Genomic DNA, 14,487 nt, shown 5'->3' on the forward strand with positions numbered 1-14,487 from the left:
AGAACAGCATGAATTATGATATGGGACATGTTTTTTTCTTCAATAGGGTCTTCGTCATGACATCAGAAACCAAAATATAGCATCTTATGTGTTTTGTTTAATATTCAGATATCTAGATTTTGTATACATGTTTCTGTTTGTTTAATTCATTGAGGAAATAATTTACAAGAAACACAATCTACTGTCACGTGGAGCAGCAGCAATAACATAGAAAGGCATTGGAGTATCAATTAAATAAAAGCAATGTCAGAGTAGATTCCGATAAATATTATTTTTTTAATAAAAAGTACAAAAATAAATAGTAACTTGTAACGTCTCTTTAGGCACATCACATGGGTAGAATGCTGGCCAGGCAGAGTTCGCTTCTTCCTAAGACACAGTCTCGTTTCAGACTCGACGCCTTGTTGACTGCCTTGATTTTTATGGACCGGCTGCACAGGTCCTCCTCTCGGATCCCATCAAAGAAAAAGTCCTCGTTAAAGATAGGGTTGCGGCTCATGCGGATGATGGTGCTGCGCTGTTTCTGAGCTTTCCCCGGCAGCAGGGAGAGGCTGACACAGCAGTTGACGCTCTTGGGCTCAGTGGAGGTCTCGTAGAGTCCCTCTGCGCTGATCAGCCTGACCTGAAGTCTTTCATTCTCAGGGCAGTATTCAGCAGACAGCCTCAACACCCCACGCCTGTCCAGGAACACCACATTTTCCCTGACAAACCTCTCTCTGCGGTACATAAAGTCCAGAGGCAGGGGTGAGAAGCTGCAGGCCAGTGAGGGCAGGGGCTCCATGAGCCCTTCTGAAGCCCTCCTAGGGATGCTGGGGCTGTTGTCCGTGGAGCTGCCCTCATCTGTGGAGACAGAGTTGTTCCTGGTCACACTGGCTCTGCTGTTCACCTTGAAAGCCTTGCAAAAGAGCCGCTCTTGGCTGAAAGCTTTGAGCAAGGAGTTTGATCGGGGAACAGACCTGTTGAGCATTGGGGAGCTGAAAGGAGAGGAATCGGTGGAAGACGCAGTGTCACTATCCCACATACAGGATCTACGCACACACATGTCTTGGAGAGGCAACCTGGTGGTCATGGAAGAGACATGGAGGGTGGGGGAAGACGCCCCCTTGCAGTAAGTGCTTGCTCTGGTTCTCGGGAGCAGACAGGGCAACGCTGGTGATCCCGAGGGGTCATTGTGGAAGATGGATTCCTTCCTCCGGGTGTTGGGGCTTTCAAGCAGCGTGCAGAAGCCATAGGAGGTGTGGGCTTTGGGTAGATGGGGGAGCGAGAGGGCAGCCTGGGACTGGGGGTCAGCGTTGGTTCTTTCATCGTCACTGCAACTCACGTCACAGGGGATGTCGTCAGCACTTTCGATCTGGATGATGTGCTTCTGCTGTGTGAAGGGCAAGGCCTTAGCAGCCTTCTGACCCCCTCCTGCATTTGGGACTGGAGACCTGATGTTGGGAGTAGACCTGTGATGGCAGGGAGCCTCTGGCTTCTTCAGCTGGGAGGTCAGTTGAGGAGGGATGCAGAACTCGGGGATCCTATCTGGGGTGAGGACATTGGGCAGCGTTCCTTTGCTCTGTGTGTCAGAAGAAAGTCTATATGTGCCCAGCATGATGCCCTCAGGCCCTAGGCCAGGGAAGGAGAGGGTGTTGCTGCTGCTCTCCAGCGTCACCCGCATCTTGTCCAGGACCCACATGAGTACAGCGCAGTGAAATTCCTACTCAAGCAAGCCTACAAAAGGCAGCAAGGACTCCGGCTGTGGCAAGCCCTCCACAATGACCTGCAAGAAAGAAGGGAACAACAATAAGCATGATGGACAACCTGCTGCAAGTCTTCAACACATGAAATTTGCAAGATATAACATGCTCGAGCGTCCCCGAGAGGCAAAGAGACAAAACTGGTTACAATTTCAGCTTTCACATGTGTGTGCTCATGCATGTAGATGTGCTCTCTTTCAAGGCACATGAGTTATAAAGGCTGTTATCATGCCACGCTTACCCATGTCGGTTAGCCAAGTGTGGCTCACAAGCAGTCACTGTGTTTATGGACTATCACCAGCCTTTTACATCTTTAACCTTCGAGAGCGGTAAATAACTGCGCACCCACCCCACCCCACAAAGCTATTAATTTAGCATATTGCAAGTACATTGGTAACATTCTAACTCTCAACATGGAGCATACTACCTATGCACAACGCACCGATCTAGCTACAGTGTGACTCAGTTACTTTAAAATGAACCTAGATTTGTGATTTGCATCACAGTCAAAAGACCATCTGCTCCTAGAAGCAGGTTTCATAGCACTCTCAGGGTCTTACTTAGGTGAGAAACAACAGTTATCGACCCATAAGAGGCTTTCTCTACTGTACTAATGTGTGCTAGACACATATATTTTTTTATTCTTTTATTCTTTGCCTTTAAAATTCTGTTTATTAACAGCATTTGTAATAAGTAGCCTAGTGGAAAGTCGCGAAGTAGGCAGAACACCCTACTGACTCTTGAGTGGAAAACATCTTCTTTCATTAATTTATGGTAAACATTCCCAGTTTGTGCAAATATCAAACATGCATCTTTAATGCATATGCAATCGGGACAACTGCAGCAGGCGTGCAGTGATTGCACTCGAGCTGCTGCAGTGATGCGCTGGTGGTGGGGGCTAGTGACTGCCATGGGGTTGGTGTGCACTGGAGTTTACGTGCAGTGACAACCCCAGTGCTCCGATGCTGCTCAGATGAATGCGTTATGTCGGTGGTGGTGGTGCGAAGTAATGGCAGTAGCGCTTGTCAGCAGTGATGACACTGGTAAGTCTTGATAACTCTTGATAGTGCTGTAATTAGCAAACACTGATGACCCTGGGATCTTGGAGCGCATAAGCAATGGACTATGGATGAGTGCAAAGTCAAGGCTGGCGCCTGTGTGCTGTGTAGAGAATGTCGGAGTTTGTTTGGTGTACAGTCAGGGGCGTAACACAGGCCCCCGCAGCACTCTGGTGGCAGAGCTCCTGATTGAGCCCAGAGGGGGCCCCTTCAGCTGCCTTGCAGGGAGGCTCCCTCGAGTTTCGTTATGCCAGTGTGTACAGTGTGCATTTATGGCACAGATGCAGCGTTGCCACGCAATCCAATTCTTACCTCAATATGCTACGGGTCTCCGGCTGCCACTTGGTTCTCTCTAGTCTTGGCTCTGCTAAGGTTGCGGAAAGACTGGCGCATCTGCACTGAAAGCGGTTCCTCGTGCTCAGACTTCACCACCGCCACCTTCTCTTCAGAACCTAAGCCCAGGACAGCGCCCGCCGCGCTTATGAACCAGACAGCCGAGTCAATGGTCCAATCCGAAGCTCGCTGCCTGCAGGCCACGCCCTCCAATAATTCTGATGTGCCAGCGGAAAGCAATGAGGCGGCGAGTGGCCATTACGTAAGCTGTTTCCACGCCCCTCTTCATGTCTGCGTTAGAGTCGAGTATGCTGTAGAGGCGCAGAAGGGGAAGCTCGGTAGGCGAGTGAGAACTAACCCTACAAGATGCAGTGGAGCAGCAGCACCGTAGGGAACATCACAGGGGAATGCACGAAGATAAGGAGGAAGAGCACACACATGAGGGCTGGCTGTAATGCGTTCACTGTATAGGGAGAAAGAAGGATGTTTGGCTTTAGAAGAGGAAGAACGGCGAGCACGACTGGAGCACTTTTTTTGGGGGGGGGATCGGAATTTAAAAGGAGCAATCCTTATCGACCTTTGAAAGCTACATCCATTGGGATATAGAATGCAGACTGTAATGTTTTCCGTACCTAAATTCACTTGTGCTGGTATTTACCTGGCATTTTCCCCTGGTAATTCTCAGCAGATGAACCTGTTGAAAATTGAGGGGGTTTAGTGATCGCTGCAGCAAGCAAGATCCTTGAGTAAACACGTCTGTGCACGAGAGTGGACACAAACAGCCCCATTATAATGAGAGCCTATACAGCAAACCACTATTAAACACGCGTCTTCTACTTTCATGTTTTCTGTGTACATTTAAGGCAAGTTCGTTTGCATATTGCTTCTATCATGTCATTCTGAAAAGCTTATATCTCTGCCTTTTGTTGCATTCAAAGAGGCAAATCTACTTAGAAGTCACGCAGCGCACCAACCACCGTTGCTCTGCTGCCTTGCGTGAATGGGGGAGAGCAAGATAGCACAATATCTACTAAGTTCCATGAGAGTTGTCAAGTCCTGTTGTTTACTATGAGCTTGAGTTAGAAGTCTTAAATCCTTCTCCAGTTCTGATTGTTTCACTTAGCATGCCTTCTTGGCTTGTTCAGCATCTCTCATTAGCATCTTTACTGTTGCCATGCCTTCTGTCACTAGATGCTTAGCAGAGGATACTGAGCTTTCTGCAATTGCACAAAAGCTCCAAAAAGATACACAATAGGGAGTAATGTTTTACACTGAATTCTTCCCAAGTTTCCATTTTACTGCCTTGTGGATATGTCCAGACTAATGACATGCTGCAAAAGGTGCCTCACTGGCTTTGCTGCCCATTAACGTGAGGGAAAGTACAACTTGGACTAAGTTTAAAGCTGCAAAACCAGCAGTTTTAAATTAAAGGGGCTATCTTGGATGGGACGCTGAATTCTGTCTAATGTGCCATTTACTAGATGGTGTTTTTTAAGCCTCAGTACTGAGTCTTTGCAGAAGATGTGGTTTGGACGCTTACAATCTTCAAGAAACTATACCAAACACTAGGATGGAGGTTTTTTCAAACATTACAACAGATGGTGTTTCGGAAATTGGGTTACTGATTGAGAGGGGTAAAGCCCTGCTCAAGCAGCAACCACAGTCTCTCCCAGGGTGAAACACAATCAAACTCCACATTAACCTGTGCTTATCCCTCAAGTAGCTTGGCACAAAAACAGTCAGGCTTAACTTAGAAGCAATGTGTAAAGTACTTATGCAAAAGACACACAATTGATGGACAGAATGCAGAACAAATGAAAACATTTACCCCCAGTCAAAAGATCTGGGTTAAATCCATCATTCGTTTGCTCACCATGCCACCCCAGTTTAGAACTGGCCATATGCAAATGAGTCTTGACCCTGTGCCTCAGGGGAACAGTCCAGCCCGAACTGCCAAGCCAGATTCTCCCCTGCCCTGAAACAAGCAACCTAGGACCGATTTCGGGGTTTCACCCCTCATCAGCCATGATAGCTTGAATCCAGTAGCACAGTAAGCCTGGGACCCATGTCTGGGCATACCCGGTGCACTTAGGGCGAGAAAGCAAAAGACACACAATTGATGGGTGGAATGCATAACAAATCAAAACATTCACCCCCAGTCAAAAGATCTGGGTTAAATCTATCCTTCTTTTGCTCACCATGTCACCCCAGTTTAGACATGGCCATATGCAAATCAGTCTTGACCCTGTGCCTCATGAGAACAATCCAGCCCGAACTGCCAAGCCAGGTCCTCCCCGGACCGGAAACAAGCATCCTAGGACCGGTTTTGAAGTTTCACCCCTCATCAGCCGGGATAACTTGAATCCATTGGGGTAGTGAGCCCAGGATCCATGTCTGGGCATACCCGACGCACTTAGGACGAGAAAGCAAAAGACACACAATTGATGGATAGAATGCAGAACAAATCAAAACATTCAACCCCAGTCAAAAGATCTGGGTTAAATCCATCATTCATTTGCTCACCATGCCACCCCAGGTTAGACCTGGCCATATGCAAATAAGTATTGACCCTGAGCCTCATGGGAACAGTCCAACATGAACTGCCAAGGCAGGTTCTCCCTGAACCGGAAACAAGCATCCTAGGACCGGTTTCAGGGTAACACCCCTCGTCAGCGGGGACAACTTGAATCCAGTGGCACAATGAGCCCAGTACCAACATCTGGGCATACCCGGCACTTTTAGGGAGAGAAAGCAAAAGACACAATTGATGGACGGAATGCAGAGCAAATCAAAACATTCACCCACAGTCAAAAAATCTTGGTGAAATCCATCAATCTTTTGCTCACCATACCACTCCAGTTTAGACCTGACCATATGGAAATCAGTCATTACCCTGTGCCTCATGGGAACAGTCCACCCCTCATCAGCCTGGATAGCTTGAATCCAGTGGTACAGTGAGCCAGGGACCTACGTCTGGGCATACCCGGCGCATTTAGGGTGCGAAAGCAAAAGATACACAATTGATGGACAGAATGCAGAATAAATCAAAACATTCACCCCTAGTCAAAAGATCTGGGTTAAATCCATCATTCTTTTGCTCACCGTGCCACCCCAGTTTAGACCTGGCCATCTGCAAAAGCAATGGATTTAGACCCAGATCTCTGTACCGTGGTAAATGTATGACATTGTTCTGCATTCTGTCCATCAATTGTTCTTTTAGCCTTTGTCACCCCGAATGTGACGGGTATGCCCAGACATGGGTCCTGTGCTCTTCATGCCACTTGAGTGTAGCTATCCTGGCTGATGAGGTTTGAAACTCCGAAACTGGTCCTAGGATGATTCTCTACAGTCCAGGGAGGACCTGACCTGGCAAATTGGGCTGGACTTTTCCCATTGGGTGCAGGGTCAAGACTGATTTGCATATGGCTGGGTTCAAACTGGAATGACATGGGGAGTAAAAAAGCAATGGATTTAGGCCCATATCTTTGTACTGGGGTGAATGTATGACATTGTTCTGCATTCTGTCCATCAATTGTTCTTTTTACATAAAGTACTTATGCAGCACTTCAAACAGTAATAAAGTGCAAGCACCACACAAGAAAAGTCTCACACCAATTTAGAAAAATGGAGAAACACTTAAAAATAATTTGAGATCAATATGACAAAAATCCCATCAGAAGAACTGTAGATATGCATGTTTAGTGATTTATGTAAAAATAGTGCCTAGAAGCACAAAGCACCAACTGTAGGTATCTGGTTGTGCCGGACTGGGAAATGTCACAAGTTCCTGCTGACTGCAATGGAGTGAGGATACAGGGACCAAATTATGCCAGCTGAATAAAGTACCCTAATTCTTATGTGAAGAGCAATGCGAGATCCTGCATTGAGGATGCATTGCGCAGGGCCGGTTCAGAGGAAACTGTAGGCCTGCAATCATCATCGTCGAGGTTGCCGTAGACTAGGGTCTTGCAATGCAAAGTTCTGCATCAATGATGTGTTATGTACCATTGGTTCTGAAGAAGCTAGGGGGCTGGGATGTGGAGTCCTGCATATGCGAGGATGCCGTCGATTAGAAACTTGCAATTGGAAGGCATGTGCCCAGGATGCATCGCGCAGCGGCAGTTCTGAGGAGACTGTGGGCTGCGATGCAAAGTCCAGTGTTGGGGATGCATCAAGCTGTGGCAGTTCTGAAGCGAAGTTGCAAGGAGATATGTCGCGCTGGATTAGTTCTGCTCTCAGGACCCCAGCTGGACTGACGGAGCACCTTCAGGCCCACTTCCAAGGGTCCAGGACTGGGGTGACGTCACTTGTAGGGCAAGACTCACAACTGGTAGAGTTCAGGTGCTGAGTCAAAAGTGGTTGGAGCCTTTTCTGTCCCTGAAGCTCTGATGAGGAGGCCAGCCAACTAGCCTTTGTAGTCACTCTGGTGGTCCTGGGTTCAAGACACAGGTTCAGTCTTTTCCACTGAAGCAGGAGGGCAGTAATGGACAAATACCACTACCAGAGACGCAAAGTTATGTGACGCAGGATGCAGGTTTCAGACACCAAATGGTTGGGACAAGCAAAGGCAAACTTTCTAAAAGTGGCATTTTCAGAATTTTAAGAGGGCTTTAAATGACAATTCTTTAAACACAAAACCTGTCATTCCTACCTGCTCCTAATTGAAAGTGATCACTGTTAAATGTAATAAGTTAACCCAATGCTATTCTATGTGAGAGGTAGGTCTTGCAGGAGTGAAAAACAAACTTAAGAGTTTTTCACTGCTAGGACATGTAAAACTTAAAAGCACATGTTCAACCTTTTAAATGCACTGCGCCCTGCCCTATGGGCTATTTAGGGCCTACCGTAGGGGTGAACTATATTTATTAAAAAGAAAAGCTTAGGCCTGGCAAAAGGTTTATTTTGACAGGTCAAAATAGCATTTTTAAAACTGCACACCTAGGCTGCAATGGCAGGCCAGAGACATGCTGAAATGGCTACTTAGGTAAGTGGCACAGTACATGCTGAAGGCCTACCCCAAATGTTTATTTTTTTCATTGTTTGCAGGGGTTTGAAATGTATTGTTGAAATACGACTCTCCTATTGATTAAGGGTAAAGATTAGCCTTCCAGTAAAACTTTGACAAGCAGAGTTTATGTGTTGATTGTGGAAGTATTGGGGGTATAATACATGGGATTCTGTAATCCCTGTATAAATGCACATCTAGAATGTCTTTATATCTGCAACTAGTGGCGCACTCCGTCGCTGATTATAAAGACAAAATGTCAGAACTCATCTATTATAACTTATTACAGTTGAATTTCTACATCACAATGCCTGCTGCCATAGCCAGCAGCCGATGTGAAAGCCAGATCAGGTTACAGAGCTCAATTGAAGCAGCTGTTTAAAGCAAGGAAAACAGAAGGTTGCTTTTCTTTCTTCTGGTCTATTTTAATAGCTTGCAATGACATGTAGACAGAATGTGTTTAGATTTTGCACTCCTTAGATAGGGAAATTCTAGACTCTTTCTGCAAGTTTCTACACATTCTGATCTACTGCAACATTTTTCTTAAATTACTTGTATTGAACTGCTTTTAATATGTGTTTGCAACAAATATATGTTTTTCAACGTGTTTAATTTTGCACTAAGGTTTAATTTTTATTTTTCATATTTGCAAGCATGCTCGCTCTTTCATATGAAAGATCTATGCACCAAGGTATTAATTGGTTTGTGGGAAAGGTGATTGTGTGACCATGTATTATATGGGATAAAGTACCCCCTGGCGTACATGATGAGGATATTGCAAGTCACCACGGAGTTCCATTACCCTATACAAGAACTCGGCCTTCGGCCATGTTCCTCTACACAGTTATGGAACTCTTCAGTGAGCCACCCTAGTCACTCACGACCTCTTCTCAGCCTTCCATACAAATGAAGAGACAGTAGAGAATGCAAACCAAGTATATATTTATTCAGATACACTCGAGTGGAGCCCCGTCTGCCCAGTCGGTTAGGGGTGCTGCAGAGAGGACTGACATCAGCAAATATAGTGATACATTGTGTACATTTCAGAACCAAGGAAGATCCGCCCCTAATGACATTTTCCAAGCAGGTGCAGCTAACACAAAGAAGTACAGTAGGATGGGTTTCGATTCTGAGGTCATGCACACAGTATCTTCTACCCAAGTTCATTCTGTCCGTGCCTGCCGCTAGACTGGTGGGAGAAGACCTCTATCTAGTGGGAAAGGTATGCGTTAATAAGAACAGTGTATTCATTAGAAGAGCAAGGCCTAACCTTGGAGAAATGAAACTTTCCACACCCTGCTTCTCGAGGAGGGAATGCGCAGTTAAGGGCATGATTGAAAATGGAGGCTAAACATAAAATGGTGCCACGAATGCTAAGTTACATGGAACAATGAACAAACAAAATAGAAAAACATATCTATTTCATCATCCTTATAATGTACGGCAGGGGGTAGTTTATCCCTTATACAATACTGGTTTCTCAAGAACCCTAATCTCTTCTATGAGCTTAACTAAATGCACTCTTTGGTACTGTGAATGAAGAGAGGTGACAACTACAATGGCACAGGCAGCAAAGATTTATTTGATTAATCACAAAGATATGAAATAAAGGTAAAAAGGGAATAGGTTTGGCTAGAAATGTATTTTATTTGTAGCAATCTGCAACATGCCATAGAGACAATTGTAAAGGAAGCTTTCTACTTTGATATTGTTATATAATTTGGTATGTAATTTATTTCTTTGTTATGTACAAACGAGTTGAGGCAGGAAATGCTCCCTTATGTTTAAAGAAGGTGGCACTAGCAGTGAGTGCCTAGGTTGTGTCCAAAGCAATGTTTTTAAAGCATGGTACACAAGAATTGTTTGGGTCTTTTAATAACAACATCGCAGTAGCAGTGTTACATCGAAAAAAGGCAAGTATTTTTGTTGCATTTTAAAGAAAACCTATGAATGTATGCCATTACTTTATCAAATAGCAATGGCAGTAACATATATCGAAGGCCAGTATTTTTGTTGCACTTCAAAGAAAGCCTATGTGTGTGTGCATTTTTAATTTGTGAGAAAAAAACAGTGACCTCAACTATGTGATTTAATGATGGTCAGAAAAACAAATAAACACACAATGGTGCTAAGGGAATAACACCATTGTCCTCATTACGAGCTGCCCAATTTCAGCCAGAGTGATGAGTCCTGGTGGATTTATGCCTCAAACAATGATAAGTGTGACTAGGCCTGGAATTATTGGGTAAACACACTCTGGATCTGATAATTCCAGGCCTGGAGGCACAACCTCACTTTGCTGCTGCAAGTGCCATCAGCAAAGCCTGGCCCCGCCTGACCACTGCTGTAGTACGTAGGAGTAAACCATGCTCCACCCTAGATAGCCAGCAGCTAGCCCTGTCCTCCATTTCCCCCTACACCTGCAACTCTTACAAGTTATCCCACAGATACTTTCCCAGTTTTTTCCATAAAACAGGTGAAAATGCATGGTAAATGATCCTATATTTCTGGGTCTGTGCAGGTATAGGAAAGTAGGATCTGCTTTCATGGTTACCCCCGCTTTTAGCCCGGTGGCAGTGTGTTTTGTCTGTAGTGTGCTGGGATCCTGCTAAACAGGACCCTAGCACCTGTGCTCTCTCTCCCAAAATTGCTTTGGTACTTTTGTACCTCTACAATTGGCTACTGCTGTACCCTTATAAATCCCAAGTATATGGAACTAAGGTACCCAGGGCCTAGGTTCCCAGGGGTCTCCCATCGGCTGCAACATGCATTGCTCCACCCATGGGAGTCCACTTCACCTCTGGCTACGAGCCTGCTATTGCAGCCTGTGTGAGATGGTGCTTGCAACTCTCACGGCAGATATACGTTTTCTTATATCTGAGGTCACTACATTTAAAACCTATGTCACCCCCCCCCCCAAGGAAGGCCTTTCACTCCTGAGGGCAGGGTGTTTGGTTATAAGTGTGAGGGTGCCCCTGCATGAGCGAGATACCCCTACAAACTCCGGAGTCAACTCTCAAGGCTTTGTAAGTGCGGTCAGTCATTTTATCATAGATAGTGGACATCAGTCATTACAAGATGTCTAACTATCTGCATCAAACCAGCTCATGTTTGGTATCAAACATGTTGGAATCATACCCCAACACTGATTCTGGTGCTAGAGGTATGATCCTATTTACTGGGGGCCCCTTAGGGGAACCTCCTGTAATCTTGGTTACACCCCTTAAGGGTCTGCCAGCAAGCTAGTGCTGCTGCAGACCACCAACACAATTCTGCCCTCCTGCTGCTAAACTCAGCTTGAGCAGGGGAAAGGGAAGGTTTCCTGTCACAGGGCGGTGTGACCTCCTCCCAGACAGTTCACCTGACTTCATTGAAGGGCATATTTGTTGCCCTCCTTGAATACTCTGATTTGAGCCAGTTCAGGTACCCTTGCTTACCGCTCTGGTGCGAAACTGGACAAAGGTCAGGGAAGTATTCCCCTCTCTGTCCAGCCCCTCCACTGGGAGGGACCCCAAGTTATTCCAACGCTTTCCTTGGGTATTTAAGGGCTCCCCCGTAGGTGTGTCCACAGATTCTCTGTGGAACAAGACTCACTTCTGAAACTAAGACACTCTTCGACCGTCTGGATACTTGGACTTCATTGGACTTCGACTGGAACCAAGACTGCATAAAGGAAGACTCATGCTGCTCCTGGCCTTGCTGTTCTTCAAGTCTTATGCCTCATCTCTGGCTGTGCTATATTCTGCTTCTCCAGAAGACCTGTGGGAATCAGAGACATCCACACAAATTTCCCTTGGAGTGAAGGAGTCATTCCCCTGCATCTGCAGGCACCAAAACAAAGCTAATTTTCAGAGGCTCAGCAACACAGGTGGTCGTTCTATGGCTTTCCAGAGGCCTGAACTGTCTTTCTTGCAATTTGAAGGACATAATCCCTCATTGGAGTTGCAGGGACCAAACGCCTGTGCACAGCATTAACTTGCCATTACCAAGGCTTGTTGGTTCTGCACCCCAGCGATCTTCAGGCTACAAAAAGCTCCAGTCACCAGCACCTCATCCTTTGAAGATTAGTGTCCTCACTACATCCCTTGCACCATGGGCCTCCATCTTTGGAGAGCTGCCTGAGGTCCTCTTGCGACTCCTTTGCTTTCGGCTTGTGGATTCCCTCAAGGGTCTTTTTCTGCTTTGGTAGTCTGCTCCCCTGCTTGCCTGGGGCCAGCTCTGACTCTCCTGCACTTTGGTGAGAACGTTGGACCTTGCTAATCTCAACGATTGCATCTTGTCATCTTACACAGCAATTGCGGCTACCAAGGCTTGTCGGTGCTCCTGCCAGACACCAACCACCTAGAAACTGGCATCTGATGTGGTACAGCTCATGCATGGCTTCTGGTCTTCCTCAGTATCGCCTGGTCCACACAGCTGCACCAACAAGGTCATCATCTTCCCTCATGAACCTCTTGACATAGGTGGGCATTGTGCTTCGTGCCTCTTGGTCATCTCTGAGTGGCATAGACTCTGTCCCCGCTGCCTGCAGGTTCCCCTCTTCAAGAATCCAACCTTGGACTCCACCAGACATTTTCGTAAACTTCTCCAGAGGCCTTTTCTCCAAAGTCTTCCATTGTCATCTATTGGAGATTCCGATGTCATTTCATCCTATGCACCTGGCTTCCCTGGTGCAGGTAACCTGGTTCCTGGGGCATCCATGGGTGGGGTGGCTCTCCACCTTTCCACCTTCCAAAGGGTTTCTTCGGGGTCCTCTGTCAAGGAACCTTCTTCTTTAAAACTGCAACAGCGACTTCTCCATAGACTTCCATTGGGCACCTGGCTGTGTTTCCACTCTGTACTCAGCCTCCGTGGGGTTCCTGGGTACTTCTCTTGGGTGGTTCCTGGTTCTCCAAGCTCCTCTGAGTCATTTGGTCCAAGTTCCCTTCTTCCTTGCAGTTCGCATTCCGCTTCTTTAGTATATGGTTTGGCTTGCCCCTGGAGACCAGTGTATAGTTGTGCTACTTATATGATTTCTTTTGAGTATTTTCATGTATATTTATGATATTTTTGGGTAGGAGATTTACCAATGTGTTAGTGATTGTGTTGTGTAGTAAATATACTTATTTTTGTAAACACTGTGTGGTTCTTTTTTGCACAATCTACACTGTTGGTTAAATGTGGTAAAAGAGCTGCTTTACACTCCTTCAAGATAGGCCTGAAGGCTGCTATCCACAGCTACCACTTTGAGAGCCTAAGGTTATCAAAGACTACTAAAATCACCATAAGGGCTGCCTGGATTAGTGCAAGTTGCATCACTCCTTTAATTTGCACTGTATACTAACCCAGCCTCCTACAGCAGGTATTCTACATTCTGGGAGAAAACTCAGAACATCCAGAATTCAGCACAGATATACTGGCAGGAATTGGGGATGCTGGCCTCTGAATCCCAACTGTTTGACTTGACATCCTTGACATTGTACTCCCCAAACTATTTGCCTTCATACCTCCTATTTATTGAATTTGTTTTTGTCAGTTTTAGGACTCTGGCCACTTTACCACTGCTAACTAGTGCTAAAGTGCACGTGATCTCCTTCAAACATGGTAACATTGGCCTCCACCCAATTGCCCCAATTACTTGTAAGCCCCTAGTGAATGGTCCTCTATGTACATTGGACCTGTAAATTAAATGCTACTAGTGGGCCTGCAGCACTCATTGTGCCACCCATGAAAGTAGTCTTTTAAAACTTGTCTCAGACCTGCCACTGCAGCCTGTAGTGCAGTTGTAAACTGACAAATTAAAGCTTTTGCCAAACCTAAACCTTCTTTTTTAATACTTATACACTAACCTTCATGTAGGGCCAAAATGCTCATAGTACAGGGTGCATTGTAGATAGAAGGTAGGACATGTGTGCTTAAGTTTTACATGTCCTAGCAGTGAACAAGTATTTTTTTACCACTGTGAGGTTAATCTCTCACATTTACTAACACTGGGGTAACGTATTACATTTAATAAGTGCTAACTTTGGATTGGGTGCATATGGAGGTATGCTGTTTATACTCAAATGCATTTTAATTTAAAATTCTCTTTAATGGTAAAGTCAGAATTTAAGTCACAGTTCTGGAAATGTCACTTTTAGAAAGTGCCATGTTTTGCCACAACCATTTGTGCCCCTTCATCCACTGTCCTGGGTCACATGACTGGCATTGGTTCTGCTATTGATGTTTGCATAGTCCTTCCAGACAGTGAGACAAAGGGGGCTTAGGTATGGCAGGATGACTGAGGAAGGGCTCTACCTAGACCCACTTATACTTCAGAGGGCTTGCCTCCTGCACACACAAATTAATCTGACAGCAGGCCTCCCCCAGACAG

General features: G+C 45.8%; 1 protein-coding gene across 2 annotated transcripts in view; it reads right to left on the minus strand.

Annotated features, from left to right (window-relative positions):
- Positions 1 to 277: 277 nt before the first annotated feature.
- Positions 278 to 14,487, minus strand: part of LOC146857696 (C2 calcium-dependent domain-containing protein 4C-like) — a 33,074-nt gene continuing 18,864 nt past the window's right edge. The window contains exons 1-2 of one of the 2 annotated variants that reach the window (XM_085646841.1): positions 3,110 to 3,241; positions 278 to 1,762 (exon numbers count right to left, since the gene is read on the minus strand). In XM_085646841.1, the coding sequence (XP_085502967.1) occupies positions 329 to 1,678 (1,350 nt within the window). In that variant the 5' untranslated portion in view covers positions 1,679 to 1,762; positions 3,110 to 3,241 and the 3' untranslated portion in view covers positions 278 to 328. Of the gene's footprint in view, positions 1,763 to 3,109; positions 3,242 to 14,487 lie in introns of those variants that run through there. The other variant, XM_085646842.1, reaches the window with a different exon arrangement.

Source organism: Triturus cristatus, chromosome 3_2 (assembly GCF_964204655.1).
Source record: "Triturus cristatus chromosome 3_2, aTriCri1.1, whole genome shotgun sequence".
Lineage (NCBI taxonomy): Eukaryota > Metazoa > Chordata > Amphibia > Caudata > Salamandridae > Triturus > Triturus cristatus.